The following is a 19,991-nucleotide window of genomic DNA, read 5'->3' on the forward strand; positions in this document are numbered from 1 at the left end:
AGAGAGAGATAGATAGCACGCTACCTGTTTTGTTTATTTCATTTAGAAATAAACTTAGTTGGAAATGTGAATCAATTAGGATTCGAACTTGGGTCTCGGGTACCAACCACCAAGCCCTTTGCCACTTGTTCTAAGGACGGTTGGTTTAAGGTGACAAATGTTACAACAGCAAATGATAAAGGCCTTTTTGCATAAAAAATTCACTTATTTTGGGCTTTTACAAAATCGGGTCACCTTTTTCGTTTTTGCAGATTCGGTCCGCTTTTTCAGCAAACTGATCAAAATACCCTTATTACTTTTTCTCTTTCCTCTTTCTCTCTCCTCTTCGTTTCTGTTGTTTTTTTTTTTCTCGCCGAAAAAAAAAGAGGCGGACCATCGCCTTCTTCTTCATCGCCGTCTCCCTCCTCACCCTCCTTCTTCACCGTCGCCTCCCTCCTCACCCTCCTCTCCACTGTCTGCGACCCCCTCCTCCTCTCCCCCGCCGCCGCCGCCGAGCCCACCCCCATCGTCGTCTCCGTCGCCGTCGCCGAGCCCACGGCCATGGCGGCGGCGGCGGCGAAGGTGGAGGAGAGCGGGGGGAGAGGAAGGGGTCGCACGACTCCATGGCCATCACCGCGCTCTCCTTGAACGGCACCGCCCCGCCGTTGTCGTCGCTGTCGCTATTGGCGCTGTCGTCGTCGTCGTCTTCTGCCTTCTTCGGCGCTGCGTCGCCGAGTATGGAGCCCGTGTCAGCGCCGGGGGGCTCAAAGAAGAGGCGGTCGACGTGTGCCGACGACTTGATGTCGCGTATCATGCTCTTCGACGACTCACCGTCGTACTACTCGTCGTCAGACGGCGCCGTCGACAGGCTGGTCATGTCCCGATCGCGCCCCTCGTCCGACGAGTTGGTGAAGCGCGACTCCGACGAGTCCGGCTGGTACACCGAGTTGGTTGAGGCAGAGAAGAAGACGACGGCGAAGAAGAAGAAGGGGAGGCCGAGTGGCAGGGTGCAGGAGGGGGAGGCAGAGGCGCAGCCGGCGCCGGCGCCGGCGCCGCGCGTGTTCTTCTCCGTCGGCGTCGCCCCTCCTCCCGCCACCGCGCAGAAGCCGCCGACCAGCGAATGGTGTAATAGTGCAAATGGTGTAATGGTGTAATGGTGCAAATGGTGTAACGGTGTAATGGTGCAAAATTGTAATGGTGTAATGGTGCAAATNCTACTGGGCCCACTTTTTTGTCGGTTGGATCAGGCCCAATCTAATTCATTGGTTCCGTTCAGACCTCAAAATCAAAGGCCCAAATCTAATCTGGGCCTGGCTTGGGCTTTAGTTCTGTTGGTTGAACGCTCTGTTTTGGTCCTACGGTCGGCCAAAAAATATATTTTTTTTCAGATCCCGCCAAGCTATCCAATTTAAAGAATTGGGTTAATTTCATATAGCTCTCTATAAACATATCAAATAGCAAATATATTTTTATAAAGTTCAACTTTTTATATTTATATCTACAGAAATTCGGTGATATTCATATTTGTCCTTCTGATTTGTTATCGTTAAAGTACTGTTTATCATCGAATTTCTATAAATATAAATATAAAAAATTAAATTTTATGAAAATATATCTATTATTTGATATTTTTACGAAAAGTTGTATGCACTTAACTCTAAAGAATTTCATATTTTATTCAGATATGGTGTTATTAAAAGCTAGTAGATGTCTTTTCTCAAAAAAAACAGCTTGTAGATGTCTGACAGATTGTGACCATAAAAAGCATAGAGTACAATGTTTCTTCAGGCTTACAGAATAGTATTAGAATTATTTGGAGGTTTGTTGTTGGAACCATTTAAGCTGAGAATATAGAATGAGATCGTGCTCCAATAAGCTTTGTCTGGAATTAATAGCAGATAGTGATTGATTGAGTTGCCGACCTAAGTTGATGTGAAATTTTGATTTATAAGTTGGATTTTTCTCTTGTCATTTTCTTTGAATTTATTTGGAGTGGACAAATGTTCTTGCCATGTATCAAGAACCTGATAGGAACTCCAAACTACTAAGGTGACAAATGTTTTTTTTTTTTTTTTTTTAAGAGATAGGTAGTATGTTATCTGTTCTGTTTATTTTATTTGGAAATAAACTTAGCTGGAAATGTGAATCAACTAGGATTCGAACTTGGATCTCGGATATCAACTACTAAGCCCTTTGTCACTTGTTCTAGGGACGGTCGGTCTAAGGCGACAAATGTTACAACTGCAAATGATAAATGCCAAAATTGACTAACTGCTAGATTATAGTGGAAATTTAACGAATCGCCAGGGCCGCTTGTCTTGGAGGGCTGTTGGATACCATGTGGGGTCCTCCAATCCTAGAGTCTCTGCAAATTCCCTTAAGTCTATTCAGCTCACTAAATCGACTGTGTGGTTATCACTGCTCTTTCCAATGTCTCCTTATTATCAACTTCAATTGCCACTTTTTTTTTTGTTTTTGTTTTTTTGCAATGTTGTATAATCAACAACTTTTTGTTGGCTATGAAAAGACTGAAGTGTGACGTGTTATTATGTTAAGGTTGCAAATTTTCCAACATGATTTTACAAGACTTAAACAAATATTGCGAATAGATGGAAGGTTAGTTTTCTCATATGTTGTCTATTCCTAAACATTATTGAGGAGGCTTTCTCTTTCTTCTGGTTGGTGTCGCAGTTTTGGAAAGCATTATTTCTTATTTTCTTTAAATTTGGGTGATATAATTTGTTCACCAAGAAAAAGAAGATAAAATGGTATATCATTATGCAGTGTGAAATTATTACGTATCTTTCCTGGATGAGGGTTGCAAAAAGTTTTTAAACTTTGATTGCAAATTATGTACGTGTTAATATAATGTGACCGGCTATCACCCAATTCTGCATTTTAAAACTTCGTATGAACTAATTTACCTCTTTAAATTGTTGTTTATATATTAATTTTGTAAGAACATTAAAAAGTTTATAGATTTTATGCATAGCCCTTAACCAAGAACAATTGTGTAGCACCAAATTAAAAGTAAGCTAAGTCGATAACACGATAAAATTTTGTGTGATTTCCATTGAATTATTATATATTAGATAATAATTTCATCAAATTTGATAATTTACAATATTTTTATCAAAAACTAAAATTAATTACAGATTTAAGCTAATAAACTGTTAGATCTAATAAAATTTTAACTTAATTAAACTAAAAGAATTTAAACAAAACAATTTAAAATGAAAGATGTGTGTGTGTGTGTGTGTGTGTGTGTGTGTGTGTGTAAACAATTTAAAATGAAAGATGTGTGTGTGTAAGATGTGTGTGTGTGTGTGTGTGTGTGTGTGAAGATGTGTGTGTGTGTGTGTGTGTGTGTGTGTGTAAACAATTTAAAATGAAAGATGTGTGTGTGTGTGAAGCAGCTCCAAAACTCGACACTGTAAAGCTACTTTTAAACTAATCAGGGAGCAGTAAATAACAAGTTCCTACGTGGAGGGGAACTAAAAAAAGAGACCAGCCCTTTATTTCTTTTTTTTTTTNAAAGAAACCCTTTACGTGTTTTTTTCTTAATTTTCATGTAAATATTGGTAGCTAAATAACAAGTTTTTTCAAAAAGTTCGCGTCCGTTCAAAACTTTTCCAAAGACTTTATTAGTGAAAAATATAGAATATTAGTGAAAAATGTTATCTCTACATGTTTATATAGATATAAATTTTATACTTTTTTAAAATTTAAAATTTATAAAAATATAAATAAATTTTAGTAAAAAAAATAACGACTAGAGAGTTTTTTTTTAAAAAAAATAAAAAACTTAATAGATGAGGTATGTATCTGGCACTTAATTTAAGAATGCAGGTAACATTGCACTTAATTTAATGTACGAGACCACATAAGATATAGGACACACCTAGTAATATTGAACAGGCTTTTATGCATTTGTATTGTTCCCCTCAACAACCGTACTCCCCCGTGTGTACGTACATCTTTGCTGCTTAATTTGTCCCCTTGTGTAGTGAGATAATCAAAATTTCATGCGAATCCAAATTGAAACGGAGTGAATTTATCAGATTCTAAATAAATATGATTTTGAATATGAATATCAAAAATAAAAATTCGATAAATATAAATTTTGACTGTATCCGACCCGAATCTAAATAAGATCCAAACCCGATCCAGATCCGAATTTATTTTACATTATATATAATATGTATATAAAAATTTGATGTTATATTCGTATTTGTATTTTAAAATTTAGATTTCATGTAATATATTTTGAAATATTAAAAAGAGAAATAATTATTTCAGGTTCGAATTTTCGGGTTTGAGTTTCGAATTTTTTGTTGTGTTCGGGTTCAGATTTTTAAAAATCCGCCCGAATCCGAACTGTTGAATACTATTTTATATTAATATAATTTAAGATGCAGAAATTTTCTAGACACAAAATTCTCTTACCATGTTTTGTAGCCAAATAAAGTTTAGCAATCAACAGCTAAACACCAACCATTCCTAGTGCAAGTGATAAATGGCTTATTAGTTGGTATCCGAGACCCAAGTTCGAATCCTCACATTTCCAACTAATTTTATTTTTAAATAAAATAAAGGGAACAAAAAAAAAAAAGAAAAAGTAATCAACGGCTAAAAGCGTAATTGTGAAACTGAAAATTTAATTAATTTCCGAACCTAAGCTGCAGAAAATCTGCGCTCTCCCCAGCCCTCACTGCTTGCACTCAATTATTATTATTATTTTTAACTCAGAGAAATCGTGCAGTGAAGAACTGCTGTGCTACATCTGTCTCGTCCAATTGTAAAAAGTTGAACAAAAAATAAAATCCACCGTCCCTAGAGCAAGTGGCAAAGAACGTGATGGTTGGTATCCGAGATCCAAATTCGAATCCTAGTTGATTCACATTTCCAGCTAAGTTTATTTCTAAATCAAATAAACGAAGCGGATAGCGTATTATCTATCTCTCTTAAAAAACGGGCTAAATGTAAATTAAAATTTCCACTTTAAAATCTTAATAAACTGAAGACGAGCTAAGGTCACCTCGTACGGGTTCGACTCGATATAGCTCGACTCTCTATCTCTCTCTCTCTCTCTCTCTCTCTCTCTCTCTCTCTATATATATATATATATATACTTATAGAGTCTGGTTATGATGCTTTTAATTAAAAGTACCAAATATTTGGGACTTGTAAGTTTGTCACCGAGATAGGTAGCGTGCTACCTATCTCTCTCTCTCAAAAAAAAAAAACTATTCAAGAGCTACACCGACTGTCCCTAGCACAAGTGGTAAAGAGTTTGACAGTTGGTATCCGAGATCCCAAGTTCGAATCCTAATTGATTCACATTTCCAGCTAAGTTTATTTCTAAAAAAAATTAACGAAGTTGGTAGCATGTTGTCTTTCTCTCCAAAAAAAACCCTACTTTAGAAGTATTTCAACTTAATAATATTATGTAATATATATATATAGTTAGGCTGGAATATTATTAATAACAAAAGATCCTATTTGCTATCAAGTTTTTAACCCTTAGATGAGAAATTGTAAGATTAGCATGATATTAGTCCCTTAAGGTTGAGTGGTCCTTCCTAGANCATATATATATATACATATACATATATATATATATATATAGAGTCTGGTTATGATGCTTTTAATTAAAAGTACCAAATATTTGAAACTTGTAAGTTTGTCACCGTTAAACCTATCTCTTTAACGAATTCTATTTCTTCGATTATATTATTCCACTAGTCACCTACAAATTCTTAGGGACCAATATTATCTCTTTCTCTCTCTCTCTATATTGTAGAGCTACTATGCTTCCGACTTTTTAGCCTTTGATCAAGAATTATAGGGTCAGAAAAATAGTGGTTTCTCTTGGGGTTGTGTAACGTCCCAATAGTCCCACATTGAATGGGATACTGATTTCGATCGGTTTATGTAAGGCCTACATGCTAGTAATAATAATGGGTTTAAGCATTTTGGGCTGGTGGTTTGGGTCTAACGAATTATTGTTGCTAGCGGGTCGCGCGTGTCATTGCAATTGATATCAGAGTCGAATATCAACCGGAAGTGTGAGAGCTAAGTGCTATGCGGGGCAAAGTATTACACCAACGGATTTGGTGGGAGCCACCTCTTGAACTCGTAGGAGACACCTTTAGAATCTCATATCACATGGTAATTTTGGTCTTGATTTGTCTGTCTGTCTATGATCTAGTTTGGATCTGTCTGTTTGTGATCTGGTTTAGACCTGACGAGGACATCAGGATCTAAACAGGGGGAGTTTGTAACACCCCAATTTCTATCAGTTTATATGGCCTACACGCTAGTAATAATAACGTGGTTTAAGCAATTTGGGCCGGTGGTTTGGGCCTAACAAGTTATTGTTGTTAGGGAGTCGGATCGTTACAGGTTGAGTGATCCTCCTTAAGGTTGAGTGGCCTCCCTAGGATAATAATATTAATTCAAAAATAAAAAATAATTTAAGAGATTGATTCAGAGTAAAAAAAATTGAAAGTACAAACTCTCTTATACTTCCGAAAATATAAAAACTCTACTCTCTCTTTCTATATATAGAGTTGAGCTAGCTATAATACATATAAAGGCACAAATACCTTAGTGCTTTTAGGTTTTCTACCATTTGATCAACCCTTTGGTCATTTCTAACTTTTTGATTAAATACTATTCCACCTACTACCATTAAATCCAAGTTGGCTTCTATCATCCTAGTCCTACAACAACTCCATTCAACTATTCAAGAGCTAGTTGATTCACATTTCTAGCTAAATTTATTTTTAAATGAAATAAACGAAGCGGGTAGCGTGCTACCTATCTCTCAAAAAAAAGAATGATATCTATAAACTAAACAAGTCTTGTATCTTAGTTGTTTTATCACGAAACGAATCAAATTGTAACCTACATTCTCACCTCGTATACTCCACTTTGGAGTCACATTATTCAATCAACTTCCCGATCTAATAGATAAAGACTCAAGGAATCTCTAATTAACAGCTTCAACTTACTGCTAAACCCCGTGTTCAGACGTGAATGATCTTCTTAAAACCAAAAAAAGGGAAAAAAAATTAAGAGCTTCAAGTGGCTTCGTAGATGGCACATCCCACAGCTTTGCAAGAGGAGCACGCAACAATTCCAAAGTTTCATCTCAAGTAACCAATTTGGCTTATTTAAATCACAAAAATTACACAAGAGATTGAACCATCAATAACATATGAGCACACCCCTTAATTTTTNTCCAACCCTTTGCCTTCCCTCCGCATATAACGTCTAATTAATGTATCCATTCATTTTAACCCTAATATAATCGTAAATCATAAAAACTCACGCAAAAGCCTCATTCTCTCTTATGCATGTTATGAAAATAAAAGCCTATTTTATTTCTTATAATAAATTACAACCTCCTTCATTTAGCAAGAGGTGTGGGATCTATTTACTTTTTTTTTTTAATTCCTAATTTTGATGTATTATCCTCTTTTCATTTAGCCTGAGACGTGGGCGATGCTTCAGGTCATAGCGATGGCAGAGGTGGTGAATGTGATGGCACTGGAGACTAAGACGGCTGCGGAAGAAAGCGTGGGCATGACAGTGGAGATCGAGACGGCAGTAAAAGCAATGGCAAGCCTCGCCCTCTTAGAGACCAATATTAAGTGAGAGTTTCTCTATCTTTTCTTTGTTTTCTCTCTCTTCTTATTTTCTATTTTTTTAATTTATTTTTAACCTATTTTACAGTATTTTTTGAAATTATTTGATAGTTTCTATTTAAGATGAGTTGGATTGGATTAAAAATCTAATACTCTGATAATACCTGCCCGTCGCATCGCCCGGATAACTACACTAGTATACATAAAAAATAAAAAAAATGGAGATATTTTTCACCTGCTCCTTATTTAGTTCCCGGGATGGGTGCAGAATCTCCTGACCAATCACGTGCAAGCGAGGCACGGCAGCACGGAAGGGCCCTGGGGTGGGTCCCACCATACGCCGGTGCTCCGCTGGCCGTCTGATCTGATCGGACGCACGTTCGCGTACGTGCGGGGCCGCTGGTTCCGTCCCTTATCGCCTGAACCGGGTGTACAAGTACGGCATAGTTTGGTCCAGCGCACGCATGGCTCATATTTTATACTAAAAAAAAATCAAAAAACTAAAAATTTGCTTTCAATATTTTCTCCCCCACTACTGTAAAATTACAGTAACAACCATCACTGGAAAATACCCTAAAGCAAGTGGCAAGGACTTGGTGGTTGGTACCCGAGATCTAAGTTCGAATCCTAGTTGATTCACATTTTCAGCTAAATTTATTTCTAAATGAAATAAACAAAGCGAGTAGCGTGCTACCTATTTCTCAAAAAAAACTACCACTGAAAAATACATGACTATATGCTTCTCAAATGATAGATATATATTATATACTCATAATTTTATAACGTTGGAAGAGAAAACATTATAAATACTTTTAAATTCTTTTGATCTTCCAATTATAAAAATGATGATTTCTATCGCCATTTTATCAAACTATGCCCACATTCTATACATCACACCATTAAATCTGGACGATAAAAGTCCAAAATTAAAATCTTTTTTTTTTCACTATAAATTTTTGTGACTAACTATTATGTAGATCATAATATATTTTTTTTAAAAAAAATATTTTACACTCAATTCGTTATCTTTCCGGCACAGGTCATATTTAAATACTTTATATTACATTACATATATAAGCTTGAAAATTTTAATGAAGTGGTGTATAGAATGTATGAATACACTCGGTGCAGGCACTAAATTCCGGTGCCTGTTTAATGTTTTTGTGGGACAAGCGCACCGCAGTGCGGGCCCCACTGCCCGCGCCTACGGGAAGCCCTCCCCATGCTCTCTATTTATTATTATTATTATTAACACCAAATATTAACGTTTTCGATAATATTATAACACCATCTAAGCCATGGAGCTCTTTAACTCAACTGGTTAGGATTCTATAGATTTAAAATCTTATCTTATTAAGAACTAAACCCCAAAATATATATATATATATATATATATATATATATAGTTTCGCTATTATGCTATTAATAGCACGAAGCACGTACATCTTTTAATTCAATGATCNTTGCGGCCTTTATCACAAGTCCCCAACCTCCCCCTCCGTTCCTTTCTCTTTTTTTTTTTCCGAAAAAAAAATAAATTAATTAAAATTTTTAGTAACTAATTAGTATTTTTCTTAGCTCACCTTTTTTCTTGTTCTCCACCACCACCTCCTCTCTCTCTCTCTCTCTCTTCAAGATTCCTCTCTTCTCTTCGACGAAGCTATCTCCCCCATGGCGGTGGACTTGGAGAGCTTCTCGATCCGGTAAGTATCGGTGGCGATTAGGTTTTCTCCTTGCGGTTTCTCCGATCTTTTTCTTTTTCTAGGGTTTTGATCCGGTCGTTTTGCTCTTCATCTTGTTGAAGGGAGTTCGCGGCGAAGATGAGGAACTTGGATTTGGGGGGGAGCTGGCCCTTCGAAGGCGTGGGGAAAGAGGGAGTCGAAGCTCGAGCTCTGCCCCCGATCTCCGCTCGGAGGTTCCGGTGGTGGTCCGACGAGCTCGACGCCGCTCGATCGAGGGAGGCGGCGGCAGCTAGGGCTGACGTGGACGGCTCCGATCGCCTCGGCGAGGAACCCGCGGTCGAAACCCTAGCCGAGAAGCCGCTTTTGGATGGGGAGGAGGAGGAAGAGAGGCCGATGAGAGCTTCTTGGAGGAGCAAGCAAAGGGCGCCGAAGAAGAAGAGGTCGATCGCGGAGATCTTCGCGCTCTCGCCGTTGATCGAGGGCGTCGAGGAAGAATCCGACGGCTGTGATGGAGACGACGTAGGAGGCGAACGCGAGAGAGACGCTGAGGGAGGAGGCGGAGGCGTAGGACGAGATCTGGGAACTGAGACGAGAGAGAGAGACGACGAAGAAGCTTCTAGAAAAGGAAAAGAATCGGCGAAAGACGAGGAGAGGATCGAAAATAGTTCAAGAAAGATCGAAAAAAAGAGAACAAATAAGAAAAAATCGAAGATAAATAAGAAGCTGAAAATGGGGATCTCCGTTTCCGAAAAGGTATGTGGTCACGTTTCTCTCCACATCATCTACTCACAGCTTTTTTTGGGTAATGAGGTTTACGGTTTTTTTTTTTTTTTTTTTTTTTTTTTTTCTGGTGCTCTCCTATTTCTCCTTTTAGCTAGGCGTTTAACCAGCGTACGGTAAATCACTAGTAGGTATATGATGTTTTCGTAATAACTTTGAGCTAATTATCTATTCATAGTGATTGGTTATACTGATTAACGCGAGACGCGGACTCAGTTCGGTACTTATCTGTGCAGCTTAAATTGGTGATATTTTATGTGCGAATTCACCGCGTTAGGCCATTTTGTGCTGTGAATTCGCTTCTCGTTGATGTTAGCGGTTGATTTATTTAGACACTAGGTTATGGTACTGGGGTAAGCAATATCTCATGTATCATCACTGTAGTTTGGTGAATTATTTGTGGCTGCTTAGTTTAGCCCGTACTGCGCGGTTAGAGTACTACGTTGTATATCACACATTACGTTGTTGCGTAGTGTTTAAATCGTACCTGTAAAAGAAGCAGCTTGGATTTAGTGAATCATTTGTTTTGATATTAAGTTGTCACTTTGGCATCATTCTATCCTCCTTTGGTTTAGTTGAACTAATGATTGCGTCGCTTATTTTCAAATCTTTGAATCTAGATTAATCTCCTACTGTATGGTTTTTGGCTATCTTCACCTTCGTATTATTGGCTTGAATCCCGTGATTTTGAAGATTACTGAATTTCAAGATGATTTTTCTTGTTCAAAATTTTTAGGCTGATTCTTCTAGACTGCTAGGTATCGTGAAATGCCGCCCGTAGTTCGGAATATATAGACTATAGTGTCACAGCAATAGTACACAAGGAAACATTATGATAGGGTTCTTTGATGATTATTATAGTTCTAGACATTTTAACCTATAGTTTCCTTTTACGAAAGTCGGGATGCTTGAAAACTTTGACCCGGACGCAATTAACAGTTCCTGCTATGCCTGGATATTGGGCTGTTTGTGAGCTGGGTAAGCTGGAATGACTCTTTATTAGGAGGCTTTCATTGGCGGCTAGTTTTTTATTTTTCTTTTGCTCAATATCCATCATTTAAACAATTCGAAAGGAAGAAGTAACTTAGATTTGTAGAGTGTGCATAGACATTTCCTAAAGAGAAACAGAAGAAGAAGCTCTAATACTTGGGGTGTTAAAAGAAGATCATAAAAGCCTAAAGCAAGGGCAAGACAGTGGCTACGAATTATGGACTTGGAGAAGTTTATTTGTTTTATTGAACAGCGATACAAAATTTCATGGATTCACAGAAAGTAACTTGGTTGCAAACAAAAGTTGCTTCTCATGCGTTATACTTTTTTTTTTTCAGCTATACTTAACTCGATGCACCTATTTTTAGGTGAACTTTGACTAGATTTGGCTTTCTCCTTGTTTTAAACACTCGAATAATATGTAAATGAGAACTACTCGGTGTTTTGTCAAGAAGCAATAATTAGCTCTTTTTTTCTCTTTTTTTTTTTTTTGAGGGATAGGGGTAGCACGCTATCCGCTTCGTTTATTTAATTAGGATTCGAACTTGGGTCTCGGGTACCGACCACCAAGCCTTTGCCACTTGCTCTATGAACGGTCGTTAAGAAGCAATAATTAGTTAAGTGCTAAAAGATGTCAACACAACATATATATAGTAGGAAGATGATGACCAAAGATGCAATTTTTTGGAGTTCATGATAATGTGAGTTTGGATATAAAGTTGTGGGTAGGTAAGGCACAACAAGTCATTAGTCAAGTTTTCTGTTGCCCGAAGCTTCTTTTTTGGATTTTATTGGGGTCACTCTAAGATATTGGTGTCGTATAGTTATGTTGGTGGAAAGGACATCAGACTCAATACAGCTAATCGCGCAAGCAAAGATGGTAGGCAACAGCAAGAAACTTAAACTTGTGAGAAAATGTAATAATAAGTTTTTCTAAATTGCGTGCGGTTTGCCAATCTTCTAGCTTATTTATTCAAATTTCTCTAGGGTTTTGAGCAATGTGGGAAGTTTGTACCATTGAGTTTTTCGGCAAGAAGATTTACTTAAGCGGGTTTGAATGGACCATATTAGCAAGACCGGTAAAACAAGTAAAAGATCTGAGGTGTTAGCATGCAAGTGCTGACTATCTTTAGATCGATTTCTGGGGTTCTTCTTTGCCGATTGTTGATGATTTTTCAGTTCACAAATTTGAAAATCACTTGAAACTTTATTGTTCAGGCAATGACTTTTCCAATTTAACTTTATTTGATAAAATTGTATCTAATGGATGTTCGGATTAGTTCATTCTACAACAAAGGTATTGCTAGAAGCCCCATTTATAATTTTGAATTTGATGTTACCCGTTTGCAAGAATTTATAACTAGTAATTTTTTCCGATAAAATTTTGAGATATATTCGAGGTAGATTGATTAACAAATGGAGTTGGTTAAATGCTGAAGAGGCTAGATGTGCACTACTATTGGGTGGAACAGTAATGTAAACTGTATCATTAAATGATAGTTAAATTACTACTTTGTTTCATATTTATGTATCTACTTATCTTGTTATCTATTATTATTTTGTGGAAGAGGATTATTACTTACGCTGCTTATGGTTTTATGTCTGTTTTTTAGCTAACGAAAGAATTTTTAATTCGGCACTAGAAATATTAGGAAGGCAAATATGAAATATAGGATTTGGTTGGTGATATCTAGGGGTGGAATCCAGCTCGCTGTGCGAAACCAGCTCGGTGTTCTTGCTGGAAATGATCTCGCAGATTCAATCGTTCGTTTATGTCAAAAGACGACACGAGCTGACTTTTTCAGCTCGTTTGATAAACGATCGCACCGAGATAGCTGGTCAGCTCGCTCGTGTTCGACTCGATTAACAGCTCGAATAATCATATTTTTTAGTTTATATAATGTTATATAACTTATATTTATATATATAAATAAAAATATATATGTTCATACAGTTTTTTGTATTGATTTTTTTTTCAACTAATTAGTAAAATCGCAACTAATATAAAAGGCTTATTTATATGTAAAATTTTAATCATTAAATTAAAGTCTAATGCTAAAGATCTCATAATTTATTTTTTTATATATATCCTTTTAATTTAAATTTGTTTTTGAGATATCTCAATTTTTGGCTTCATTAATAATGAGCCGGAACTTGTGTTCGTAAACGAGCGAACACGGGAGCTGCACTTTCGACTCGATACCGTAATGAGGCCGCTCGAGCTCGGCTCGTTATGATACGAGCGACACAGCCGCATCAGCTCGCTCGTGTTCGGCTCGTTGACACCCTTAGTGATATCAGTATGCCTGGGTAGTCTGTTGAAAGATTAATGTAATTATAACTATTGGAGATATGCATAAATTTGTGATTTTATTGGTGCTTTATAGATAGATGATTGATTGACGTATATGCGGTATCTACATATTGCTTGGATTAGGATGACACTTCTCTATGCTATATATCAAATATATACTAAAGATCTGATGTTGTTTTGAATCTATGGGGAAAGATTTAAAAAAAAATTATAATTTCTGGGGATAATTTCTTATGTTTCTCTATGAAGCTATGAAATTACATATTCATCCTTAGAAAATTTTATTGTATCCCTATAAAGTTTTAAATTATCAAATATGTCCCTCTAAAGTAAAATATGCAAATTTATCCCTACAAGTTGAGTACCATTACCGTTAAATTTTCATCAATCTGGCCATGATGCCCTTGTAAAAATTGGCTTTTCTAAAAATATTTTTTAGGATTTATAATATGTGGTTCACCTAAACCGACACAAAAGTCAGAATAAAACATTAAAAATAAGAAAATATTACTAAATATTATTAGAAAGATATTTATTTAACAGTAAAATGGTTATTTCCTTGAAGAAAAGTCTACTTTAACTGGTCAACTACAAGGGAAGGACATATTCACAGATTATGCAATTTTGGAGGGATATATCTGATAACTAAAACTTTATGGCGATGCATGAAATTTTGTAGGAATAAATATGCAATTTGTTACTTTGTAGGGACACAAATGCAGCTAACCTTGATTTCTTTAGAATGAACAAAACATGATTGGAAATGGAAGGTGTGCAAAAATGATGAATAGATTGCTATTTGAGGGGAAAAACACAAAGATGCAACATCAAACATGCTTACATTGTTTATGAATTAAAGAGACATATGGAACCTTTTAAGGACATAAAGACATATATAGACAAAGATCAAAAGCAATTTGGGGACAAAGATCAAAAGCAATTTGATTGTAAATATATAGACAAACGAGAAAGCTACAGTAATTTTAGTATTTAGTTCCTAGCTAAGAAGTTCAAAAATATACAGTTCGACTAATTTTAGATTTGAGGTTGGCTTATTAGATCCTACAATCACAAGCGAATTTTTTTAAAAATTTAATTATACTTAAATCATTCCAGTCGGTGGTATAACGAAAAAGTTATAGGTAATATTTTGATTCGGTCCCTGGATATATATATATATATATATATATATAGAGTCCGGCTACTATACTTTTATGAGTATTGGCTCCCTTATACTCATAAGTTTTCGGCCCTTATATTTATTCCATTGATTATTTTCACCCGTTAGATCATACTATTCAACCAACTACTCACTCAACCCTAGGGGACCACTATTATTCTAAGTGAGGATCACCATCATCCTACCCACACATCCAATCAATCAACGGTTAAAAATTTATGAGTACAAGGGGGTCTGTACTCATAAAAGTATAGTAGCCCTAGCCTATATATATATATATATATATATATATATATATTGTGAAATAGGTAGCACGCTAGTACGCTACCCGCTTCGTTTATTTCATTTAGAAATAAACTTAGCTTGAAATGTGAATCAACTAGGATTCGAACTTAGGTCTCGGGCGCCAACCATCAAGTCCTTTGCCACTTGCTCTAGGGACGGTCGGCGTCCCTGGATAAATATTGAAAACTATAATTTAGTCCTTAACCGTTCTCTAACCTATTATATCAAAACTTTTATTAATTTGGACAAATTAATGGGCACTCAAAACATTGTCGATCAAGCCGCAACATCCTAACTAAAATAATGCATTTAAGGTTATTAGTTCTTTTTATGGTTTATATTTAAATTTCATCTTTTTCTTATTTATTTGGTCAGTTATGAAAAGAATATGAAGAAATAAATAAATTAAGAAAGAATAACCTTAACTTGGAGAAGAATAGAGGAGAATGCATGCTTCTATGAGGTAGGATTTTATTGCTCCCAAGCCTTCTATGCTACCACGAAGGAGAGAAAAGGATCACTCCCTTTCGAAGCTTCAGAACAATCCCACCCCCCCCTCCCCCAACTCTGTTTAACTAGTTGGGAAGAACATGTGTATAGGAGTTAAGCTGCTAATAAGTTGAATTAAGGCCACATTTGCTAAAACCCCGTCATTCTTTAGATATTTGCAAATTAATTAAATTTGGAGTTGTCAGATTATATGGGGCTCTTTTGGTGGTTAGATTATGTGATCATCACCTAATTTCTTATTGAGTTTTTGAACAAGTTTTCTTATGACATGTCAGGCTGACCAGAATCTTGCAAATTATATTCGGATTTCGTATTAGTTAATCGGATGTCAAAATGACAAGAAACTTGAGAGCACTCTGAAAATAATTCTCTTATTTGAACGGGAAGTTTTTTGTGATGTTTGCGATCATTTGATTTGTCAAATAAAATAAAATTTTCTCTGTTTGGAATCCTAATTTACTAATCAGAGGATCCGAGCATTGGACTGTGCTGAAATTTTAGGGCGTATGAGATTTAACAAGTTGTCAAAATGTCATAATTTTTTATACCATTTGACACATGAATAAGTCAAAATCAAAATTAATCAAGATTTTTGAGCTAACTAATTTAGAAGAATCAGGTGAATAGGTTACCTCAAAATTCAAGATCCTATTCCTTCGAATTTAAAATCAACATGATGTTAAAAAATCTTTTTACTTTTTTATCACCATTTCATTTGCAGAATATCGTATAAAAATAAATAAGTTTAAAAGCTATTCTATATCGAGTAGTGTGAGTCTGTTTTAATATAATTTAAACCTGGGTCTCACACTTGCAAGCTTTAAATTATCTTGCTACAGTAGTGATGACGCTGAGGTTTAAGTTGTTTTCCAACTTGTATATAAATTTAACCAGGCATGTTATTAGTTCACTGAGCCTTAGCATATTCAATGCCTCTTTATCCAGGAAACTATTGGTAAGATTAGATTGTCGTAACTGCATTATTTACTAAATGCACTCAAATCGTGAGCATGATTTGCAGCTTAAAGTTCAAGAAGGAAAGCTTGTTCACTTACACAAAAGGAAGCCAGGAAAAATTCGATCTCTACCAAAGAAGCAGAAGCTGAATTATACTCGAAATGCAAAATTGAAGCTTAAAAACCTGGAGGAGGTAGTCAGGACTTTACCTGTACGTCGCAGGCTTAAGAAACAGACACAGAGTGCTTCTATGAAAAAGACAAAGGGGACAAAAATTTGTAGTGAATCCGCTAAAAGTGTTAGTTCTTCAGGAGTTGATGGCTCAAAGGATGGTAAAACATGTCGCTCTTTCGAGCTGCCTCAACTGAAAAGCCTTTGTGACATATTTTATGGTGCATTGGCTGCATCATCAGCTGAGGACACTTCCCAAAAAGGTTCCAAGGGCTTCACTGGCAGTCTGGAATCCCAGGTGAAAAATATAAGGGACAAAGATGCTGTTTCAAAATCTGTAGGCAGGAAAGATGGAGCCTTCTCTGATAAGAAGTATGCTGATTCCCTTTTGTCTATTGATTCCCAAAGCGATTTTCTGGGCACAGAAGGTAATTTGTTGACTGAGCCTGTAGATTTAAATCAGAAGTATGCTGGTGAACCAAGTGCGCTGAATCCTGTTCGTGAATTGAATTTGAATTCTGATTCTGAGATGAGTCTTCTTGGTGAGACAAGACTACAAATTACATCTGATGCTGCAAAAGAACCACCAGTTTCAATTGAGAATTGTGTTCCAAATTCAGATACAGTAAGTTCGTTGTCTCTGCTAGGTGATTGGAGTTCAGCACTCTTGACTTCTCATCCACAACGGGGTATGGAAGCAACTAAGTTGGATTCGTGTAATTCCAAGAGATTCGGAAATTTGAGAACTCCATTAGATCAATGTTTTCCCTCTCGAGACAGAAGGATTCATGAGGAATTCAACGGTTTGCCTCTACGCTTTAGTGGAGAACTTATCCAGTTAGCCTCAAGTTCTGGTTCCGCTTATAATGAATCCCTTAAGAAGCAAATGCTTTATCCTGTTTATAGCACTATACTATCTAATCATGTTGAGTTGATGAATGACCAGCCAAAAATGAAAGGGAATATTTCTAGCGCATCACTTGAGGAGATAGGCCGTCCAAATAAGTTGCTGGAACAGCTGTCCGCTGCTGCAGAAACAGCAACATCTGAATTGGGGTTTACCGGCTTTCGAAATTTCGGAAAATCAGAAGCACGAAACCATGAGTCAAATAATAAAATTTGGCTTTCTCAATCTCACTCATATCAATCAGAGGTTTCAGGTTGTCGGTGCAGCGAAACTAGTAGAACTCAAAATTGCATCAATGGAGAGAAATCGATATGCGAGTTTCAGCCTCCTATGGGACAAACGATGCGCTTGATGGGCCAAAATGTGACAGTTGGGAGACAGAGCAAAGAACATGAAGCTTCTATTGAAGGGAAGGTATGGACAGATAAGGAAATAATTCTGGAAAGTCGCCCCTCAGTAAGACCATCTGATATATCCAGCCCAAATGGATGGCCTGAAGGGGGACCAATTCACTCCGTAGCTCTATCAGAAGCAGACGGTTTATTAAAGCAAAGCTTTTTCCGTCCAGTAGAAGCTCCACCAAGCTTTTATAGAATGGCAGCATCTGGTACTACTTTCCGGCAAGTGCAACTTAAACACCAAGATGAATCGATATTGAAAAGCGGAAATTCCTCAGAAATTGGGAACTACGGTTACAACACAAATCTCTGTAGCCATTCTTTTTCTCCACACGGTTCTAACTTTGGATATCTGAATGGTGGAATGGGTAATTCAAGTTCTACCCATTACAAACATAGCAGAAGTGTATGCTGCAGCACACGATCTTTCAACCCCCCTATTCCTAATCATGATTATACTAGCTTTGCTCGTGATTCAACAGCTCACTCTCCAGCGTGTCTTCCTCACTGGCTGTTAAATGCAATACAACAAAGGGAAATGCAAGAGCCTTCTTGTCTTTGCAATGATGCTGCCGGTTTACAGGGACCATGTACAATTCCAGGATCAAAAATTTTTCCCCTCGCCCGTACATTTCGTCCTTCCTTAATATCTTTTCCTATTTTCAGTTTCAATATATCCCCCGCGTACGGCATACATGCTCCAGCTCCGTTTGTCCACCCTTCGTGTGTACCTTTAGCTGATACATCCTGCAAGATGAAAACAAGGGTTGGCACGCAATACGTAAGTAGAAAAAGGCATGCAGAGATGGATGATAGATTCACGAAAACGGTGAAAAAGCCTAACCTGAGTACATGCGCAGAGTTAAACACGCCAAAAGAACAGGGAAGTGTAGGAGAGCTGGATCCTTCTGCACAAAATGTCACAGAAGTATCGAACCACCATGCGAACAAGCAGAACAATTGGCATTGACAGGTGTATTTATGTTTACGCCTAATTTTGACAGTAGATCAGGAAGATGGAATTTAGTTTTAGAATGAACTCATGATCTGAGGTGGATGTTTTCAAGATGTTGTTATTATATTTGTAAGCTGTAACACATATTTGACTTGACTGGAGTTCTGTTGTTGAAGCATGCTCGTGAGTCGTAGTCAGATGCAAACTGTTAAAGAATTGTGGAAGGAGATGAGGGAGCATCCTCTCCTCTGTACACCTCATGAAATTATGGCACAAGACAAGCAAATTCTGGGGCCACTCTGACTTGCTTTCCTAGCTCTGCCCGTGGTGAGCTAAATATCCACCGCGAACATGGTAATCTTGTTTGGACTTCTTACGGTAGTTTTTGGATTTTAGTTTTCTATGTTTTATAGTTGTTTTTCCACTGCCACTTACTGTTTTCTTTAATCTTCTACTTCGTTCGGCTGTTTTTATTCTCCACGCTTGAAACTGATATGACTCTTTTGTTCTTATCGGTCTTTCCAATTTGTTTGGATCACGTTTTGTTAGTGATGAATCAGACTCTAAAAACTAGAGTCTGCTTTTCGGTCAGGGCGCCCATTTTCGCTAGAAAGTTTCTTCTTCTTTTTTGTTTTTGTTTTTGTTTTTGTTTTGTTTATAAACAGATACGAATTCTGCTTTGTAGGTACAATAAGATCTTAGTTTGCAATTGTGTTTCTAATGCATTTCGTTTTCATGCTTTAATAAAATGTCTACAAAATTTAAAAGTATTTTAAATTCTAGGTACTCCATATTGTTACCAGAAAAAGAAACAACAAAGAAAAAGAAAAAATGCTTACAACGACTGCAACATCAAAGTAGTACTGATGTTTGAAAAGCTGAGATGGAAAGGCACCTCAAACGTGTTACATCATCATCTATTGCGAAAGCTACTGAAGCTGGTCTATCACGTGATGAGTGCAATGTCTCTTCTACTTCTCAACCAGGTGTAGAAGGTGGTGATAAACCTCTCACGTAGTGTGTCGATCTGGCCCAATTTGTTTTGTCAAAGCTCTCTTATTCGCAAACTTTGAACACCCAATATATATTTATACATTATTTTTTTATAAATTTGTTATATAGTAATTTATTATTATTATTATTGGGTACGTAGCAGTTCTAAATTCTCCGTGTATATATATATATATATATATTTTTTTTGCTTTAACCGAATGAAATTTTTTTTTATTTT

The 19,991-nt window shown here is 36.7% G+C and overlaps 1 protein-coding gene across 2 annotated transcripts; it reads left to right on the forward strand.

The window, feature by feature from the left end:
* Nucleotides 9,106–19,870, forward strand: LOC109710940. 2 transcript variants are annotated; one of them, XR_002216480.1, is made up of 4 exons: nt 9,106–9,334; nt 9,436–10,066; nt 16,394–19,114; nt 19,544–19,870. XR_002216480.1 is itself a non-coding variant. In XM_020233758.1 (3 exons), exons 1-3 carry the CDS (start codon nt 9,303–9,305, stop codon nt 18,773–18,775), a joined length of 3,045 nt encoding a protein of 1,014 aa, XP_020089347.1. In that variant the 5' UTR covers nt 9,106–9,302; the 3' UTR covers nt 18,776–19,373. The 2 variants fall into 2 exon arrangements, 1 of the variants encoding a protein (XP_020089347.1); XM_020233758.1 differs by lacking the exon at nt 19,544–19,870 and having other exon boundaries at nt 16,394–19,373.

The sequence above is a fragment of the Ananas comosus genome, linkage group 5 (assembly GCF_001540865.1).
Source record: "Ananas comosus cultivar F153 linkage group 5, ASM154086v1, whole genome shotgun sequence".
NCBI lineage: Eukaryota > Viridiplantae > Streptophyta > Magnoliopsida > Poales > Bromeliaceae > Ananas > Ananas comosus.

Excerpts from the sequence above, each read along its gene's own strand:
- LOC109710940 (XM_020233758.1), top strand. The coding sequence starts at position 9,303 with ATGGCGGTGGACTTGGAGAGCTTCTCGATCCG. Across the intron at positions 9,335-9,435 it reads TTGGAGAGCTTCTCGATCCG|GGAGTTCGCGGCGAAGATGA; the intron begins GTAAGTATCGGT and ends ATCTTGTTGAAG. Across the intron at positions 10,067-16,393 it reads GGATCTCCGTTTCCGAAAAG|CTTAAAGTTCAAGAAGGAAA; the intron begins GTATGTGGTCAC and ends CATGATTTGCAG.